This window comes from Mirounga leonina, unplaced genomic scaffold, assembly GCF_011800145.1.
Source record: "Mirounga leonina isolate KUSES-001 unplaced genomic scaffold, KU_Mleo_1.0 Mir_170, whole genome shotgun sequence".
In the NCBI taxonomy this organism is placed as follows: domain Eukaryota; kingdom Metazoa; phylum Chordata; class Mammalia; order Carnivora; family Phocidae; genus Mirounga; species Mirounga leonina.
The window spans coordinates 30,249,203-30,269,160 of record NW_023270433.1 but is presented as its reverse complement, the minus strand read 5'-3'; the positions used below and the strand labels follow the sequence as shown (position 1 = coordinate 30,269,160).

At 42.1% G+C, this 19,958-nt stretch overlaps 1 protein-coding gene across 2 annotated transcripts in view; it reads left to right on the top strand.

The window, feature by feature from the left end:
* The first annotated feature begins 1,299 nt into the window (after window positions 1-1,299).
* Window positions 1,300-19,958, top strand: part of LOC118017883 (tomoregulin-1) — a 90,235-nt gene continuing 71,576 nt past the window's right edge. For both annotated transcript variants that reach the window (XM_035016199.1, XM_035016200.1), the window contains exon 1: window positions 1,300-1,606. In XM_035016199.1, the coding sequence (XP_034872090.1) occupies window positions 1,411-1,606 (196 nt within the window). In that variant the 5' untranslated portion in view covers window positions 1,300-1,410. The remainder of the gene's footprint in view (window positions 1,607-19,958) is intronic.

The window sequence follows — 19,958 nt, the reverse complement described above, 5'->3', positions numbered from 1 at the left end:
ATTTATATTCTTTATATTAAGTATACTGTCTCTTATTCACACTGAAAATATTTTCCCTGATGTGGTTTTGCTTGTGATGGCTTTTCACACATTTTAAAATTTTGAGTCAGATTTATCAATTTTTCAATGAGATTAAAAAAATTCCAAGGTGAGAAGCAGCATAATCTATGAAAAAGGCAGAGGACCTTCGAACAATTCAGTCCAGAATCTTACTGCCTGAGGTTGGGTCTCATCTATCATGATGTGATAGGAAGAGCACTGGACTGGGAGTCAGATCACTTTACCTCTCTGGGTCCCAACTTCCTCATCTGTGGAATGGGGAGAAGTATGAAAACTCCTTTGTAGGCTGTAAAAAAATTGGAGAGAATGCTCGTAACGAGCTTCGTCTAGGTCTTGCATATGGCAAATCCTCTCTCTGTATTAGTTGTTATTAGTGGGAGTGGGCAATATAGACTTTTAAAGCCGTATTTTAAATTCAGTTGGTGTATGTAGGAAAGGGGTGGGGGTGAGGAGCCTAGAAATTTAGCCATTTACCTCATCTCTAAGAATTGCACAGTTGGAGTCGGAACTTGGGTTCCAATTCGAGTCCTGTCCATTTCTTGGTATGCGACCTTGGACAAGTCACCTTCACCTCTCCGCGGCTCAATTTCTTCACCTAGAAAATAGATGTATAATTGACCACCTGCCCTTCTTTCCCAGCCCGGCTGCTGGGCGAAGGAAATGCTTCAAAACCACTTGCAAAGGGCGGCAAAAATGTCTGTCAGGGTAGCGCCTACGGAGCATCCCCGGCGCCCGCCAGCCCCCCGCGGCCCAGACGAGGAGCACGCGCGACCCCCGCCCTCGGCGCTCCCGCCCCGCCGCAGGAACAATAGCTCCCCCGGAGGCGGCGCCGGCCGCGGGCGGGGGCGGAGCTGCCGACGCGGGCGCTGGGGGTGTGCGCGGGGCGGGGTCGCAGCCACCCCTCCCGCCCGCGGCTCTGTCACGCGCCCCTCACCGGGCGGGCCGGGGTCTTTGTGACGCGGTGGCGACGACCGCGGACACAAAGGGAAGGCGAGCGGCGAGTGAGGGGCTGGGCCTGCCCCCGCCCCGCGACCCTCGCCCGCCGCGCGCGCGCCCGTTCACGCCCCCAGCCTCGGTCTCCGCCCCCCCCACGCGCGGGCTCGCACCCTCGCGCGCGCCCTCGCGCGCCCGCGACCGTCGCACGCGCCCAGACTCTCCGACTCCGTCCCGAGCGCGGCGGGCCGGGGCCTGGCGGGCGCTGCGGGTGGGACCGGGATGCTGAGGCGCTGCTCCCGGGCGCAGCGGCGCGACTGCTAGGAGGCGCCGAGGCAGCGGCGGGGCTCCCGGCGCGCGGCTGGATGCCCCGGGCCTGCGGGTCCCTGCGCTTCCCGCCGTCCAGGGGCGCTAGTCATGGGTGCCGCGGCCGCTGAGGCGCCGCTTCGGCTGCCTGCCGCGCCCCCGCTCGCCTTCTGCTGCTACACGTCGGTGCTTCTGCTCTTCGCCTTCTCTCTGCCCGGGAGCCGCGCGTCCAACCAGCCCCCGGGTGGCGGCAGCGGCGGCGGCGGGGACTGTCCCGGTGGCAAAGGCAAGAGCATCAACTGCTCAGGTAGGAGCGGCCGGAGCCCGCCCCTGCGGCCCCTCCCTCCCTCCGCTGCCGCCGCCCTCCCCGTCCTGGTGGCGGCGCTGGGAAAGGCCCGGGCGCGGGGCTCCAGGAGAGCCGGGCCCGGCGGGGAGCGAGGGCGGAGGGCAGGGCGCGAGCGTGCCTTGCGGGCTCGGGGCCCCGCGTTGGGCATGGGGAGTGGCCGTGCGTGCGACCGTGTGTGTCGAGTGTCTGGGCGAGAGCGGCCCGGCGTGCGGTGAGGTGGTGGGGACGGGACCCGGCGAGGCGGGGGAAGCCGGCTGGGGCTCCTGCTGTGACCGTGGGTGTGCACGCGGGAGAGCGTGTTTGTGTTGTGAAGGCTCAGGGGAGGCAGGGATTGTGTGTGTGTGTGTGTGAGTGAGAGACGGTGAGGGGCTGGGGGGGCCGAGCCTGAGAGCCAAGGGAGTGACCATGTGCTGGGGAGGTTCTTAGGACACTGGGGTCTTGGAGTGATCCTGTGGGTAAAGGGAACGAACGGGTGGCCCAGAGGACGTGGATTGACTATGGTAGAAGTGACCGTGTGTGTGTGTGTGTGTGTGTGTATGTCCTTTGGGTTCAGAGGTGGACTCTGGGGGCTTGGAGTGACCAGCGGGGTCTTGGGTGTCAGTAGGGTAAAGTCTTGGGGCCCAGGAAATGACCCTGTGTATTTGTGCGTTCTGCATGGGGCTCGAGATATACCCTGGGGTATGCATTGAGGAAGAAGGATGGAAGTCCTGGAGTGAACCCCGTTTGTGTCCATTCAGAGGGAGGGAGTTAGGGTGTCATCCCGTGTAGTGTTTGGGTATAGAAAGAGGTAGTTAGATCTCAGGAAGTGCCTCTGTGTAGCTAGGTGTGACCCTGGGTTTTTAAGGTGGTGTGGAAAGAGGGAACCAGGTCAAAGAGAATGATCCTGTGCGCGTGTTTGTATGCTTTGCGGGAGGGCCTGGAGACTGGCAGCACCCGGAGCAAGGGAGTGACCTCTCCCCTTCTACCCCCCCCCCCCCCCCCCCCCCGCGCGCTTGGAAACAAAGAGCCTGCTGGGGCTCTAATGGAAGTGACTGGCGGTGAGGGTATCTGGGCAGTAAAGTTCCTTCTTCCTTTCAAAAGGGGTCCCAGAGGAGCCCTGGGGCAAGGAGAAGCTTCCAGGTCTGATTTAGGGGTGGGTGGGTGCTTCTGGAGCTGGCCTAGCAGATGGTAGTGATCATAAGCCACAGCCTTGCTAACTTACCTTTTATCAATTCTTAATTCTCCACTTGTCTTCTCTAAACCTAGGGGGCGGAAGAAGAGGCATGGTGGGGGGTGGGAGGGGAGGAGAAGGAGGAGGGGAAAGAGGATGGGCTTCAGGCCACCGGGGGATCCACTGGCCTGCCAGCCTGACAACCTTTGTACCTTTGGGCTATTGAAGGGGCATTGTTTCTGGGGGAGTGAGGAGGGAGCAAGAGGGCCTCAGCACAGATGCTACCCTATGTGAAGAAAACCTTTGGCTTGCTCTTTAGATTTCAAGTTCTAAAATCTCTTAGTAATTTTCATAATGGTGTATTTTATGATAGGGGAGGGATTTTGAGCACTGTAAACAATGGCATGTCCATTAAAAAGCTTTTCCATCCATGTAATAACTTTCACTTTATTTTTCTAATGTTAAGTGGGATAGGGGATAATGCTTTAATAAATAATCACATTCATGGTTAAGAATAAAAACCATTTGAATATTGGAGTACCTTTTTGTAGCAAATACTTGTTGTTATCAAACCATGTCAAAATATTTTACTGGCTAATGTGCTGTGATTATTTGTTCTTGCTAAGCTAATTTGTCTTTAGCAAAATACAGTGTGTGTTGATGGATGTTTTTGTGTATGTTTTCTAATTCTTTAGTGCAAAGTACAACTTTTAAGAAAGGACACAGAGGGCTGGAAACCCACATGGTGTAGGAAAAGAGGACTCATTTGGAGATCATGGCGCTTGCTAAGTAGCTGTGCTATTCGGAGCAAGTTAATTTTTCTGAATTTCCTCTTCCATTAAGAAAGGGACTTGGATTTGATAATATCTAGCCTTCTTTCAAGGACGTATTGATGTACATGTCAATAAATTAGGCTTATCAAATAAAATGTTTTCTAATGCTAAGATTCATGTGAACTCTGGGTCTAAACCTAGAGTTTTGGGGTGCCTGGGTGGCTTAGTCAGTTAAACATCTGTCTGCCTTTGGCTCAGGTCATGATCCCAGGGGTCCTGGGATTGAGCCGCGAATCAAACTCCCTGCTCAGTGGGGGAGTCCGCTTCTCCCTCTCCCTCTCTTCCTGCTCTAGCTCTCGCTCTCAAATAAATAAATAAAATCTTTAAAAAAAATAAAGCTAGAGTTTTAACTAAAACTCTATTTGTTAATTTTTGTAGATTCTTGTTATAGCTGTTTCTAGGATGAAAATCCAGGAGTGATTCATATGGAAAAAGATAATTTTTTAAGAACTATAGTGTGTATCTATTAATGCATCTTGAGATTTTACATAGATTTTTTTTTTGTAGTCGCTTTTATTACCCAGGTATTTCCCACATAAACTGAAGTTTATTCCTTTATTCCTATATTTGAGTTTCAAAATCTAAATGCTTGCCTTGACTTTCTGTTAATTTTTAAAAAAATTTTTTTAAAAATTCAATTTAATTAATGTATATTGTATTATTAGTTTCAAGGTAGAATTTAGTGATTCATCAGTAACAAACAACACCCAGTGCTCATTACTTCAAGTGCCCTCCTTAATGCACATCACCCAGTTACCCCATCCCCCACCCACCGCCCCTCCAGCAACCCTCAGTTTGTTTCCTATAGTTAAGTCCCTGTTAATTTTCATTTTTAATTTTGAATCATCATTTCAGCCTCCTCTGACCTTTCTGGAGTCTGACTCTGTCAGGCTTTGTGTGTTTTCGTCATTCACAGCATTGTGGCCCTTGCAAATCTAAAGAGCAGGTCTATGGCTTTATTAAATTAATAGAAGTTGTCTAGATCATGGAAAAGGATGCAACTGTGACATTTTACTAGAGACTTCCTAATGAATTGGTTGATGTTGATAACATTAATCAACCAGATGTTCAACCAGCTATGCATCCTCCTTATAGAGTTTAACAGATTTTTGAACTTCTGCTGTTCAACATTTTCCCATTTTGTTCACTAGCTTATTATTTAAAGATTCTGTCAGATCATCTTGTTAGAATCGGTTATGTATATGTCTGTATCATTCTCCTTTTTTCCATTTTAGTAATCCTATCTAATAGCAAATGTTGTATAATCTGCCTTAATAAAGAGCCCAAGTGGCTTTTACTTTTATGGCAAGTTTACCCATAGATGTTTTCCTGGATTGGCATTTGTCCTTTTTTGAAAATTGAGCATGCATTCCTTCATTTCTGGTCTTCTGGCATCTTGTCAAGATAGCTTAGATAATCAGCAGTCAGATCTAAAAGTTTTTTCAGTATCATGGAGTGTGATTTGTTTAGATCAGAATGCAAATTCTTTTTTTTTCCCATTCATTCATTTTTCATTTTTATTCTCAATTGGGCATAGCATTATACCTAATTATAAAGTTCAAGAAAAGAGGTTCCCTGCCCTTGGGTTGCTCACAGTCCTATGGGATTTATTTGTTTTATTTTATTTTTATTTAAATTCAATTAATTAACATATAATGTATTATTAGTTTCAGAGGTAGAGGTCCGTGATTCATCAGTCTTATATAATACCCAGTGCTCATTACATCACATGCCCTCCTTAATGTCCATCACCCAGTTACCCCATCCCCCTCCCCTCCAGCAATCCTCAGTTTGTGTCCCATGATTAAGAGTCTTTTATGTTTGTCTTCCTCTTTGATTTTGTCATTTTATTTTTTCCTCTCTTCCCCTATGATCCTCTGTTTTGTTTCTTAAATTCCACATATGAGTGAGATCATATGGTTTAATTGTCTTTCTCTGATTGACTACTCAGCCATCAAAAAAATGAAATCTTGCCATTTGCAACTGCGTAGATGGAACTAGAGGGTATTGTACTAAGGGAAATAAGTCAATCAGAATGCAAATTCTTTTGAACTAGCTCTGTATTCTGTATCCTTTCTTCATGCTACTTACCTCAGATGTTAGCTTCCTTTTATCAGAGTTCTACCCTTCAAGATCAAGCTCCTGATGAAGATTACCAAAGCAAAGAAGAAGCTGAATGGGTCTGTATTTGTTCTTATCATCTCTTGATATTATAACATCTTCCCATCTTCTTTCTTGTTCTAAACAAGCCTTTTTTTTTTTTTTTAGATTTTATTTATTTATTTGAGAGAGAGACTGAGAGAGAGAGAGCATGAGAGGGGGGAGGGTCGGGAGGGTCAGAGGGAGAAGCAGACTCCCTGCCGAGCAGGGAGCCCGATTTGGACTCGATCCAGGGACTCCAGGATCATGACCTGAGCCAAAGGCAGTCGCTTAACCAACTGAGCCACCCAGGTGCCCTAAACAAGCCTTTTTTTATAGTCCTCATGCCTCAGCTCTCCAGTCATTCTGGACTTTATTGCTTTGGTGTTTTATATCTTATTTGTACTTACTCTTTTAAAATCTAATTTTTTTTTTTTAAAGATTTATTTATTTGATAGCGAGAGAGAGCGCGTGAGAGAGCGAGAGAGCGGGCGCACAGCAGAGGGAGAGGAGGAAGAGGGAGAAGCAGGCTCCCTGATGAGCAGGGAGCCTGATAGGGGCCTCTATCCCAGGACCCTGGGATCATGACCTGAGCTGAAGGCAGACGGGCAACCATCTTAGCCACCCAGGTGCCCCTTAAAATCTAACTTATTAGAAAGTTCCCTGTTCATCCAAAGAGAAAAAAGTTTGGAAATACATGATTTATGTGAAGAAAGATGAACTTTGAACCTAAGGGACCAGGTGACCTTAAACATGGCATTTTTTTTTCTCATTTGTAACATGAAGATAATGACAATGCTTCTTTTTGACTCTAGGTTGTTTGAAAAGAACAGATGAGGCTTAATATGTGAGCATTTCTATCTTAGGGAATGTGGTTAAAGAAGTGGAAAAACCTACTGAGAGACCAATAAGTGACATTTGGTGATAGATATAAGGTGGAGAATTTGAACAAGGTTTTTTTAATGTCGCAAGTTAGAAGTGGGTCCTCTGGCTTGTGATATGGTAGTAAGGATGGTACCGGTAGTATAAACTTCATATTAAGAGACATGCCTTCTTGGTGGCAATTCAGGAGTTGGGGGACTAAAAAGTGAATTTTTTTAAATCTGTGTGGAATTTCGATCAGGACTTCTAGATCCCTGGTATGTAATATGTGGGTATTTATTTATGAACCTTGATTGAGTACCTGCTTTGGGTACTCCAATATGCTAGATGTTAAGGGAAATAAATGAGAGGCCATTCCTGCCTTTAGGGGCTTTATATTCTAACAGAAGTAGTTAGCCTCTTATAAATCTATATGAAGAAATTGGGCGCCTGGGTGGCTCAGTTGGTTAAGCAACTGCCTTCGGCTCAGGTCATGATCCTGGAGTCCCTGGATCGAGTCCCGCATCGGGCTCCCTGCTCGGCAGGGAGTCTGCTTCTCCCTCTGACCCTCCCCCCTCTCATGTGCTCTCTCTCATTCTCTCTCAAATAAATAAAATTTTTAAAAAAAAAAATCTATATGAAGAAATCTCTAATACATCTGGGGTTTCTCTCAACATCCCCCCACCCCCCATAAGCATTTATTGAACACTGACAGCACTGGAATTTTTAAAAGGTGTACAATTAAATATAGTCACAAAGTTGTACATCCATCTTGACTATCTAATGACAGAACATTTTCATCACCCCAAAAAGAAACCCCATACCTATAAGCAGTCACAGTCACTTCGTGTTCCTGTCTCCCCACAACCCCTGGCAATTGCTAATCTACTTTCAGTCTCTATGGATTTGCTTTTTTGGACATTGCATATAAATGGAATCAAACACCATGTGGCCTTTTGTGGTTGGCTTCTTTCACTTAGTATAATGTTTTCAAGGTTCATCTATGTTGTAGCATGTGTCAGAACTTCAATGCTTTTTTATGGTTGGTTGCATAATATTCCATTGTATGGATACATACCACATTTTGTTTATCCATTTATCAGTTGATGGACATTTGGGTTGTTTCCACTTTTCATCTACGATGAATAATACTGCTAAGAACATTCATGTGGATATTTTTGTGTAGACATATGTTTTCTTTTTTTTTTTCCTGGAAAGTCTTAACTTTATTTCACATGAGTGGGAAATCGATTAAAGGCTTTGGAAATTATATGTGAACCAGTTTCTATTAAAAACTATTAATCAGGGGCGCCTGGGTGGCTCAGTCGGTTGGGCAACTGCCTTCAGCTCGGGTCATGATCCCAGCGTCCTGGGATCGAGCCCCGCATCGGGCTCCCTGCTAGGCGGGAAGCCTGCTTCTCCCTCTGCCCCTCACCCTGCTTGTGTTCCCTCTCTCGCTGTGTCTCTCTCTGCCAAATAAATAAATAAAATCTTTAAAAAAAACTATTAATCATATTTTCATCAATGATTTTATTTTTTTATTTTTTATTTTTTAAAAATTAACATATAATGTATTATTTGTTTTGGGGGTACAGGCCTGTGACTCATCAGTCTTACACAATTCACAGTGCTGGACATATGTTTTCAATTCTCTAGGGTGTGTACCTAGGAATAAAATTTCTCAGTCATGTGGTAACTTCATGTTTAACATTTTGAGGAACTCTCAAACTTTTTTTTTTTAAGATTTTATTTATTTGACAGAGAGACACAGCGAGAGAGGGAACACAAGCAGGGGGAGTGGGAGAGGGAGAAGCAGACTCCCTGCTGAGCAGGGAGCCCGATGCAGGGCTCGATCCCAGGACCCTGGGATCATGACCTGACCCGAAGGCAGATGCTTAATGATTGAGCCACCCAGGCGCCCCCCAAACTGTTTTCTAAAGCAGCTGTACCATTGTACATTTTCACCAGCAATGAGGGTTCCAATTTCCCCATATCCTGGCCAATACTTGTTATTGTCTTTTTGATTATAGCCATCCTTGTGGATGTGAAGTTGTATATCAGTGTGGTTTTGATTTGCATTTCCCTAATGACTAGTGATCTTGAGCACATTTTTATGTACTTATTGGCTATTTACATATCTTGTTTGGAGAAACGTCTATTCAGATCCTTTGCTGGGCTTGATGATAACATTTTGGATTAGACATTCCCTTAGTTAGTAAACCATACTAACCAATTCCTATAGCACACAGATGCTTAAGCTGGGAGGTTAGCTCTAGTTTGCTTGTGTTTCCTTTATTTCTCTGCTTACCAAGAAAAAAATCATTTGTGTTCTCAAACTTATTTATACCAGTGGCCCTTTGAGTATAAATTAATAAAAATTACTCAAATTGGTACAGTATTAATGCAAAAAGTTGTTTTTTTATGAAATGCTTTGGAAAGACTTGATAAAGATTAGAGGCTAGAGAATTGCCTTTTTTTTTTTTTTAAAAGATTTTATTTATTTATTTGAGAGAGAGAATGAGATAGAGAGACAGAGCATGAGAAGGCGGAGGGTCAGAGGGAGAAGCAGACTCCCGGCCCAGCAGGGAGCCCGATGCGGGACTCGATCCCGGGACTCCAGGATCATGACCTGAGCTGAAGGCAGTGGCTTAACCAACTGAGCCACCCAGGCGCCCCGAGAGAATTGCCTTTCAATGAATCTGAAACAGATTGGGGAAACCTTATAAATCTCTGGAAGGATTCTGCTCTTACAAAAGTTTCAAGTATTTTTAGGTCTCCCTTTTACTTTAAAGGAAAGGAAAATGGACATTGTAGATAATAGGTTATAGGTGTAGCTTATCCAAGAAAGGAGGGGACTGCATTTGGTAGACCCAAAGGTTTTGGTGCTACATGAGGAAGTGTATGTATATGTGTGAAGTTCAAAATGTGTATGTCTCATTTTTAAATGATTGCCTACTGACTCATTTTAAATGATTTCCTAGCTGACTCCTGATTTATTGATCAGTGGTCACTCATACATGCTTGAAAAGAAAGTTTTCATTATCCAGGTGACCTAAGGAAGATACAAGTACAGTGTTGAGGGAGTGATTAATTCTGATTTGTAGGAATCAAAAAACAGTCCCTGAGTAAGTGGCACTCAGTTGGGCCTTACAGGCAGAGTAGAATGTTAGCTTCAAACACTAGGCACACTTTTGCCTGAGGACTTTGCTGTTGATATTCCTTTTGCCTGGAAACTTCTTATCCCAGTTATTTATCCCCTCAGCTCCTTCAGGTCTTTACTGTCACTTTCAAAATAATGCCTTAAAATTTCAGCCTTTTCCACCTTCCATCCCCTCTGCCCCTCTTCCACCTTAATCTTTCTTAATGCTTTTTTCCTGTTCCAAAGCACCTTTTCCTATGTGACCTACTCTACATGTTATCTGTCTCCTCTGCGTAGCTCCGAGAGGGCAGGGAGTTTTGTTTGTTTTGCTCACCTCTCTATTGACTGTGCCTAGAATAGTGTCTGGCACAAAATTAGGTGCCCCTTACATATTTATTTGTAGAATGAATAACTGAATTAACATAGAAACTGAGGAGAGCTGGGAAGGGTGGGTATTCTAGGCCGAGGGAATGGAGATAGAAAAAGTACAAAGATGGGGCAGCAGAGGGAATCTTTTGGGATATTAGGGTGTGGGGATTAAAGCAGGAGATGAGTCACAGTCACACGTTGCCACATTAGTGGAAGGCCTTGAAGGCTGCACAGAAGGTTTGGTACTTGCTCTGAAGACGAAGGGAAACTTAAAGGATTTGAGTGACATCATGGTTTTGGAAAGCAAAGTCTAGCATTGATGAAGGTGATCGGGAGAAGAAAAGAGACTGAGAGCACAGGGACAGAGAACGACAGTGGATGTGGGGAGAACTGAGAGCCATTGTTTGGACTGCACAGTGTTTTTAAAAATTGCATTGGTTACTAACCATTAAAAATTCAGAGGTTTCACTTAAAAGTCTGGATTATGGTCTTCCCTTCTAAACTATGGAGGTATTGGCAACACTGGGCTCTTGTTTCTACATGGCAAAAGTCAGCCATAGCTGTCCACTGGGGCGTGAGCACTCGCTTTGCCAATCCCCGCCCAGCTAGGCTTTCATTGATCTCGTTCTCCCTTAGTTTCTGGATCTTGTGCTGTAGGAGGTGGTGTGAAGTGTGATGCTTTTAATTTGAGATGGAGAGCCTGTTTGGAGGAGAGTCAAATTGGTGTATATTTCTTTCCTCATTCCTGTTATTCACCATGACCAAATTGGATGCAAATCCTTATTTCTGCAGTGCCCAACCCTGAGCACCTCTCCTGCCAATGCTCCTTGCAACTTCTGTACTCCATTCTTTTGCTTCTCAACCCTTTCCTTGAATCCACCTTCTGCCTCTTCATATTTGAAAGCTACCCTGCTATTTCTGATTTTACCATTTTCCTTGAAATGTTCTCTAATGATGTTTTTAGTATATCTATTTTTGCTTTATTAATTTTATATCTTAGTACTACCTTTCCCCCTCAACTTTCCCTTTTTTTTCCTCTTTCTACATTCTTTAGGTGGCAGCTGATCATTACGTGTCTTTTTCCTTACCATGAGAGGCATTTCAGATAAAATTCCTCTCATCATTGTTATAAAACATGTAAGTGTGGATATGTTACAGATACTTTGTTTTGTGGTTTTACATTATGATTTAAGAATGGGTCATAGAATTTGTAGCTTTTTGTATTAAAATTCAGTGTCTCTCTGCATCCCAGTAGAACAGATTTTGTGTAAGATCCTTGTAGTCCAGGAAAAAAAGTGTTACATCCTTGGCTTCTTAGTCCCCTGTTATATAAATATTAATTTTACTTAAAAATTTTTTTATTTTGACTTAATTTCAAACTTAGAGAAAAGTTCAGTAACATACACAGGTTTCCCAGTTGTTAAGATTTTACCACATTTGCCTTATCATAGTTTCTTTCTGTATCTATCCCTATGTATCTGTCTGTCTAAATCTTTTCTCCTGAAACTGATTCTGCCAGGTTGGGTCCTACCAAAGGGAATAGTTTAATTTATGCTTTATATCAGTTCCATACTTTTTAATTCTTTTTTTTTTTTTAAGATTTTATTTATTTGACAGAGAAAGACACAGCAAGAGAGGGAACACAAGCAGGGGGAGTGGGAGAGGGAGAAGCAGGCTTCCCGCGGAGCAGGGAGCCCGATGCGGGGCTTCATGCTCCATGCGGGGCTTGATCCCAGGACGCTGGGATCATGACCTGAGCCGAAGGCAGATGCTTAACGCCTGAGCCACCCAGGCGCCCACTTTTTAATTCTTTGTTTTGTCATCTCCAGTTAATGAAATAGTGAAGCCTCCAATTACAATGATAATAGGTTTATTTTTCATAGTTTTTCAGCTTTTCTTACATTTTTGTTATTCTATTTGGGACATACGCATTGAATTTTATTTATTTCATTTTTTTTTCTTGTACTTTTATTTTTGTGTAGGATGGATTTAAAGCGTCTCCTGTAGGGGCGCCTGGGTGGCTCAGTTGGCTAAGTGTCTGACTTGATTTAGGCTCAGATCATGATCTTGGGGTCGTGGGATGGAACACCCTGTGGGGCTCCACACTGAGCGTGGAGCCCACTTCGGATTCCACCCCCTACCCCACCCCACCCCACTCGCATGTATGTGCCTTCTCTCTCTCTTTCTCTCAAAAAAACGAAAACAAAAGTATCTCCTGAAGTCATAATGATGTCCATCCTTTTTTGGATTTGTGTTTGTCTTGTAGTTTTTTGTTTTTTTAGATTTTATTTATTTATTTGAGAGAGAATGAGAGACAGAGAGCATGAGAGGGAGGAGGGTCAGAGGGAGAAGCAGACTCCCTGCCGAGCAGGGAGCCCGATGCGGGACTCGATCCCGGGACTCCAGGATCATGACCTGAGCCGAAGGCAGTCGCTTAACCAACTGAGCCACCCAGGCGCCCTGTCTTGTAGTTTTTAAATGTTGGGATTTGTTTACCAATACAGATATAGACTATTTGTTTTTATAAGCATTCACCCACTTACATTAAATGAAGTAATTATGAAATTTGTGCTACCCTCCATCATCATCCTCATTTTTTAAAGTGTATAATCCAGTATTTTTTAGTAGTGTGGACACAAGATTGTACACCCATCACCACAATCAGTTGTAGAACATTTTCGTCCTGCTCCAAAGAAACTTCATACTCTTTAGCGTTCACTCCCCAAACCCCAGTCCCCCAGCTCTAGGCAGCCACTAATATACCTTTTGCTGTATATTTGCCTATTTTGGACATTTCCTATAAATGGAGTTATACAATATGTGGTCTTTTGTGATTGGCTTCTTTCATTTAGCGTATTTTCAAGGTTCATCCATGTTGTAGCATGTGTCCGTGTTTCATACCCATTTTATGTTTGAATAATATGAAATTACATGGATATATGTGCATACTACATTCCGTTTATCCATTTATCAGGTGATGGACATTTGGGTTGGTTTTTTTGGCTATTATGAATAATGCTTCTATGAAAATTCATGTACAAATTTATGTGTGGACATATGTTTTCAGTTCTCTTATACCTAGGAGTAGAATTGCTGGGTCATATGGTAAACCCTACGTTTAACATTTTGAGGATCTGCCAAACTGTACTCCAAAGTGGCTGCACCATTTTACATTTTCACCAGCAATGTGTGAGGGTTCCAATTTCTCCACATCCTGGTCAACACTCATTACTGTCTTTTTTTAATTATAACCAACCATTTCATTTTTTAAAATCCCTCATTTCCCCTGTATATGTAGTTTCTTTAATGGAATTTAAATTCTTAGTTTCTTTTAAGGGAGATAATGTCAACCCATTTATCCCCTTCCTCCTCCCCTCCCCCCCCTTTTTCATTGTTAGAAACATTGTTTTAACAGAACTATTTTCATTATTCCTACAATTAGTTCCATTATTAGCTTCTCTCATGGGATAAATGAGGCATTTAGGAGTTGGCATACATTCTCTTCTCATGCACTTTGAAATTCTGTTTAAATCTTAAAATTCCCTCAGTATTTGCTTTCAGTTTATTAGATGCTTTACTGTTAATCCTTTGTTACTATTTGAATCAATTTCTTTTTTACAGGTGTCATGTATTTTTCATGGCTCAGTTGTCTCATCATTTTTTGAAAAGTCATTTCAGGTTCTGAAGTTCTTAACACATTCTTCTGCCTTCAGAAACTTTGGCAGGTATTATGTTTTCAGGTACAGTTCCATTTCTCTTATTTTTGTGCAGACATTCTGAGTTTTTCTCTTCCATGGTTAAAAAGAAAAAAGAAAAACCCACACTTTTTTTTTTGTTGTTGTTGTTATAAAGGCAGTATTTTTTTGATGTAAAGAACTTGAGGAATATGACGTGCCTGGGTGGCTTAGTCGTTAAGCGTCTGCCTTCGGCCCAGGTCATGATCCCGGGGTCCTGGGATCGAGCCTTGCATCGGGCTCCCTGCTCCGCGGGAAGCCCTCTTCCACTCACCCTGCTTGTGTTTCCTCTCTCGCTGTCTCTCTTTGTCAAATAAATAAATAAAATCTTTTAATAAAAAAAAAAAACTTGAGGAATATGGAAAAATACAAAGAAGAAATCTGTGATGATTGCCATTCTCCCCAGTAATATCTTAATGTTTATGCTGAAATTGCTTCATTTTACCCCACAAAAATTTTGAACTTTTTTCTTTTTTTAAATATTTTATTTATTTTTGTGAGAGAGCTCACGAGCCGGCGGGGCGGGGGGGTAGTGGCAGAGGGAGAAGCAGACTCCCCGCTGAGCAGGGAGCCCTGGGATTATGATCCAACCTGAGGGCAGATGCCCAGCCAACTGAGCCACCCACCCACCCCTCTTTTGGGATTTTTAAGTTTATTTTGCCTTGTTAGCTTTAATACTGTTTTGCAAGTGAATCTAAACCGCTGATATTTCTGTATCAGTTCTGTTGTTTATGGCCTAAATGATACATTTAGGTTCCTCATTGTTCACAAGTCATTTTAGTCCGTGTTTAGTGTCCTGTGTTCCTTTTTTTTATACTTTTTTTTTCTTTAAAGTGGTTTAAGGTATTTTTTTTTTTTTTTTTTTAGGTGGTGCTGTGTGTTTACCTTTATTGGTCCCTTCTTTAAGTTCAGATCATAAGTATTTCCTAATTATTGCTTAATTAGACCTAGGGATTTTTTTTTTTTTTAAGATTTTATTTACTTATTTGACAGACACAGCGAGAGAGGGAACTCAAGAGAGGTAGTGGGAGAGGGAGAAGCAGGCCTCCGTCAGAGCAGGGAGCCCGATGAGGGGCTCGATCCTAGGACCCTGGGATCATGACCGGAGCCAAAGGCAGACGCTTAATGACTGAGCCACCCAGGCGCCCGGAATGATTTTTTAATTTTTTATTCTTCACTATTTTACAGCTGTTTCCTGGGGTTGTGATTGTGTCTTTTTAAAGTTTTGTTTTTGGGAGCACTTGGGTGGCTCAGTCAATTAAGTATCTAACTTTGGCTCAGGTCATTATCCCAGGGTCCTGGGATTGAGCCCCATGTGGGGCTCTCTGTTCAGGGGGGAGTCTGCTTGTCTCTCACTGTCTGCCCCCTCCCACTTGTGCTCTCTCTGTCTCTCTTTCTCAAATAAATAAATAAAATCTTTAAAAAAAAAAAAAAGGTAAAGTTTTGGTTTTGGTTGTTTCACCTAAAGAGGAAAAGTATCCTGTATAGTTTCCATTGCTCTTTTGTAAAGATCTCATTTACTCCTTGAAAACCTATGAGAGATTATTATACCCATTTTTACTCCAGGGAACTGGGGAGAGACTTAGTGCTTGCCCAATACCATAGAGTTATTTAATCAAATAATTGGAACTGCAAGTCTGAAACTCCTCCTAATGCAGCAGAATTTTGTGAAGTCCTTTTTTTATTTTTTTAAGATTTTATTTATTTGAGAGAGCGCGTGCGAGAGAGTGAGAGTGAGAGAGAGAGCACAAGCAGGGTGAGGGGCAGAGGGAGAAGCGGGCTCTCTGCTGAGCAGGCAGCCCGATGCAGGGCTCAATCCTGGGACTCCGGGATCATGACCTGAGCTGAAGGCAGACACTTAACCAACTGAGCCACCTAGGCACCCCTGTGAAGTCCTTTTTAAATGCTCTTTTAAAATAATGTCAGGTTCTCCAGTGCCAACTTGTAGCTTGTTTTGTAGATTTTTGTCTTTGTGGGTGACTTTCCTGGATTCTGGCTACTGCCTATTCACTTAGTGTTGCAGACACTAAGGAATAGTGGTTAAAAATTGAGCCAAAAGGCGATATTGTGTTTAGATTTACTTATTTATATTTAAAAAATTTTGATGGAGGAAATGTGCTAATTGTACTTGTAAAAATCTTAAAATACGTATGTAAACATGTGTATGTTGTAAAACATAAGTTGGATTGTAGCCCTGTATAGTTTTATAACCTGCTTTTCTTCACTTCATAGTGGATCTTTGTCTTTCCATATCAGTATATGCGTTTCTACTATATACTTTAATGGCTGCATAGTATTTCGTCAATAATTTAATTCCCAACAGATGGATACTTAGGCCATTTTCTACTTTGCTGTTATAAAAAATGGTCCTGTTAACAATCATGTATGCATACATGTTTTTTCCTTCTGTCCTTATTATAATTTCCTAGAAATAGAATTATTGGGTTAAAGGATAAAGGTTTATAAAACTTCGTTATATACTGCCACATTATTCCGTGAGAGGTTCTGCCAATTTACACTCTCATGGTTGGTTTGAGTGCTCATTTTCCATACCTTCTCTAGTGCTGGTGTAATAATCATAAAAAAAGGTAACAGTATGGCACTTACGATGTGTCATGCAGTGCTCTGAGTGCTTTCCATATCTTTATTCTCTGCCAACATTATGAGATAGGTACTTTTATTGTCTCCATTTTACAGATGAGGAAATAGAGGTAGAGAGTGGTAAATTACTAAGGTCACAGAGCTGATAAGTACAGAGCCAGGGTACTGGTCCTAGGGCCTGCCTCTTAGACATCAGATGATAATGCCTATTCATTTTTCTTTGTTTGTTTTTTTTCAAAATTTAATAGGGTTTTATCTGATTTTAAAATTATTTTTGCTTTTTATTGAGACATAATTCACATAATGTAAAGTTTACCATTTTAAAGTGTATAGTTCAGTGGTTTTTAATATATTCAATATGTTGTATAACCATCACTGCTGTCTACTATATAATTATAGAACATTTCCATCACTCCAAAAAGAATTTCCATACCTATTAACAGTCAACCCCCATACTTCTCTGCTCCCATGTTCTGACAACCATAGAGAGACTGCATCTTAATGGATTTACTTATTCTGGACATTTCATATAAATGGAAAAATACAATATGTGGCCTTTTGTGCCTGGCTTCGTTCACCTAACATAATTTTTTTCAAGATTCTTAGATGCTGTAGCACATATTTGTTTTATCTGATTTAAAAAATAAGACAAGTTCATTATAAAACTCAGACAATTCAGAAAAATATAGAATAAAGAAGAAAGTTCAAATTCCACCAAGAGATAACTGTGGTTCATATTTTCATGTATATACTTTTCAGATTTTTGCATATAGGCATTAAAAAGTAGTTTGTGTCATACATTTAAAAAAATCTGCCTTTTAAAAAACAATGTGTTATGTCAGGAAATATGGAGATTCTTCATCAGTCTTTTTAATAACTGCAACATAACAGTTTATGGATCTGCAAGAGGAAAAACACAGGTTTGCCAAGACAGAAAAAGAAGGAGAGAGTACTGCAGTTTGGAATCTATGATTAGGACTAGATAGGCCTGGGAAGACCCTGAGTGCCTTTACTATCCAGCTCGGGATCTGGGTCTTGCCTTCTTTCTGATCCTGCAGTAGACCATCCTCCCCATCACCTTGCCTGAAGCAGAGGCATTTAGGATGGAATCAGCAGAGAATGATTGTAGGTGTTGGGTGGAGGACTGACACTTTCAAAGTGGTACTTAACAGAGGGTAGCTTGGCAGTAGTATGTAGCATGGGATGAAAAATACCAGAGTCAGATAATTGTGTGGCATATGTGAAATGTTTTTGTTAAATATAGCTTAGAGAGTTTTAGTCATCTCTGCCATTAATGCTTTTTAATATTAATGTAAACTACTTTTGGTTTTATATCATGAAATACTGAGTACAGTTTATTTTCCGTCTCATATCTTTATGGTAGAGGATAACTAATATAATATGGTTCATGAACAAGTTGAAGAGAATTTAATTTCTAATTCTTCTCATTGCTTAGACTCAAGTCAATATTTACTAAATCTGTTTGATTTTTAAAAAATTTTTTTTATTGTTATGTTAATCCCCATACATTACATCATTAGTTTTAGATATAGTGTTCCATGATTCATTGTTTGTGCATAACACCCGGTGCTCCATGCGGAACGTGCCCTCCTCAGTACCCATCACCAGGCTAACCCATCCTCCCACCCCCCTCCCCTCTAGAACCCTCAGTTTGTTTCTCAGAGTCCATCGTGTCTCATGGTTCGTCTACCCCTCCGATTTCCCCCCCTTCATTCTTCCCCTCTCGCTATCTTCTTTTTTTTTTTTCTTAACATATATTGCATTATTTGTTTCAGAGGTACAGATCTGAGATTCAACAGTCTTGCACAATTCACAGCGCTTACCAGAGCACATAACCTCCCCAGTGTCTATCACCCAGCCACCCCATCTCTCCCACCCCGCACCACTCCAGCAACTCTCAGTTTGTTTCCTGAGATTAAGAATTCCTCATATCAGTGAGGTCATATGATACATGTCTTTCTCTGTTTGACTTATTTCACTCAGCATAATACCCTCCAGTTCCATCCACGTCGTTGCAAATGGCAAGATCTCATTCCTTTTGATGGCTGCATAATATTCCATTGTGTGTATGTGTATATATATATATATATGTATATGTATATATACCATCTCTTCTTTATCCATTCATCTGTCAATGGACATCTTGGCTCTTTCCACAGTTTGCTATTGTGGACATTGCTGCTATAAACATCGGGGTGCAAGTACCCTTTCAGATCCCTACTTTTGTATCTTTGGGGTAAATACCCAGTAGTGCAATTGCTGGGTCATATGGTAGCTCTATTTTCAACTGTTTGAGGAACCTCCATACTGTTTTCCAGACTGGCTGCACCAGCTTGCATTCCCACCAACAGTGTAGGAGGGTTCCCCTTTCTCCGCATCCCCGCCAACATCTGTCATTTCCTGACTTGTTAATTTTAGCCATTCTGACTGGTGTGAGGTGGTATCTCATTGAGGTTTTGATTTGGATTTCCCTGATGCCGAGCGATATTGAGCACTTTTTCATGTGTCTGTTGGCCATTTGGATGTCTTCTTTGGAAAAATGTCTGCTCATGTCTTCTGCCCATTTCTTGATTGGATTCTTTGTTCTTTGGGTGTTGAGTTTGATAAGTTCTTCATAGATTTTGGATACTAGCCCTTTATCTGATATGTCATTTGCAAATATCTTCTCCCATTCTGTCGGTTGTCTTTTGGTTTTGTTGACTGTTTCTTTTGCTGTGCAAAAGATTTTATCTTGATGAAGTCCCAATAGTTCATTTTTGCCCTTGCTTCCCTTGCCTTTGGCCATGTTTCTAGGAAGAAGTTGCTGCGGCTGAGGTCGAAGAGGTTGCTGCCTGTGTTCTCCTTTCGGATTTTGATGGACTCCTGTCTCACATTGAGGTCTTTCAACCATTTGGAGTCTATTTTTGTGTGTGGTGTAAGGAAGTGGTCCAGTTTCATTCTGCATGTGGCTATCCAATTTTCCCAACACCATTTGTTGAAGAGACTTTTTTTCCATTGGACATTCTTTCCTGCTTTGTCAAAGATGAGTTGACCAGAGAGTTGAGGGTCCATTTCTGGGCTCTCTGTTCTGTTCCATTGATCTATGTGTCTGTTTTTGTGCCAGTACCATGCTGTCTTGATGATGACAGCTTTGTAATAGAGCTGGAAGTTCGGAATTGTGATGCTGCCAGCTTTGCTTTTCTTTTTCAACATTCCTCTGGCTATGCGGGGTCTTTTCTGGTTCCATACAAATTTTAGGAGGATTTGTTCCATTTCTTTGAAAAAAGTGGATGGTATTTTGAGGGGATTGCATTGAATGTGTAGATTGCTCTAGGTAGCATTGACATCTTCACAATATTTGTTCTTCCAATCCATGAGCGTGGAACGTTTTTCCATTTCTTTGTGTCTTCCTCAATTTCTTTCATGAGTATTTTATAGTTTTCTGAGTACAGATCCTTTGCCTCTTTGGTTAGATTTATTCCTAGGT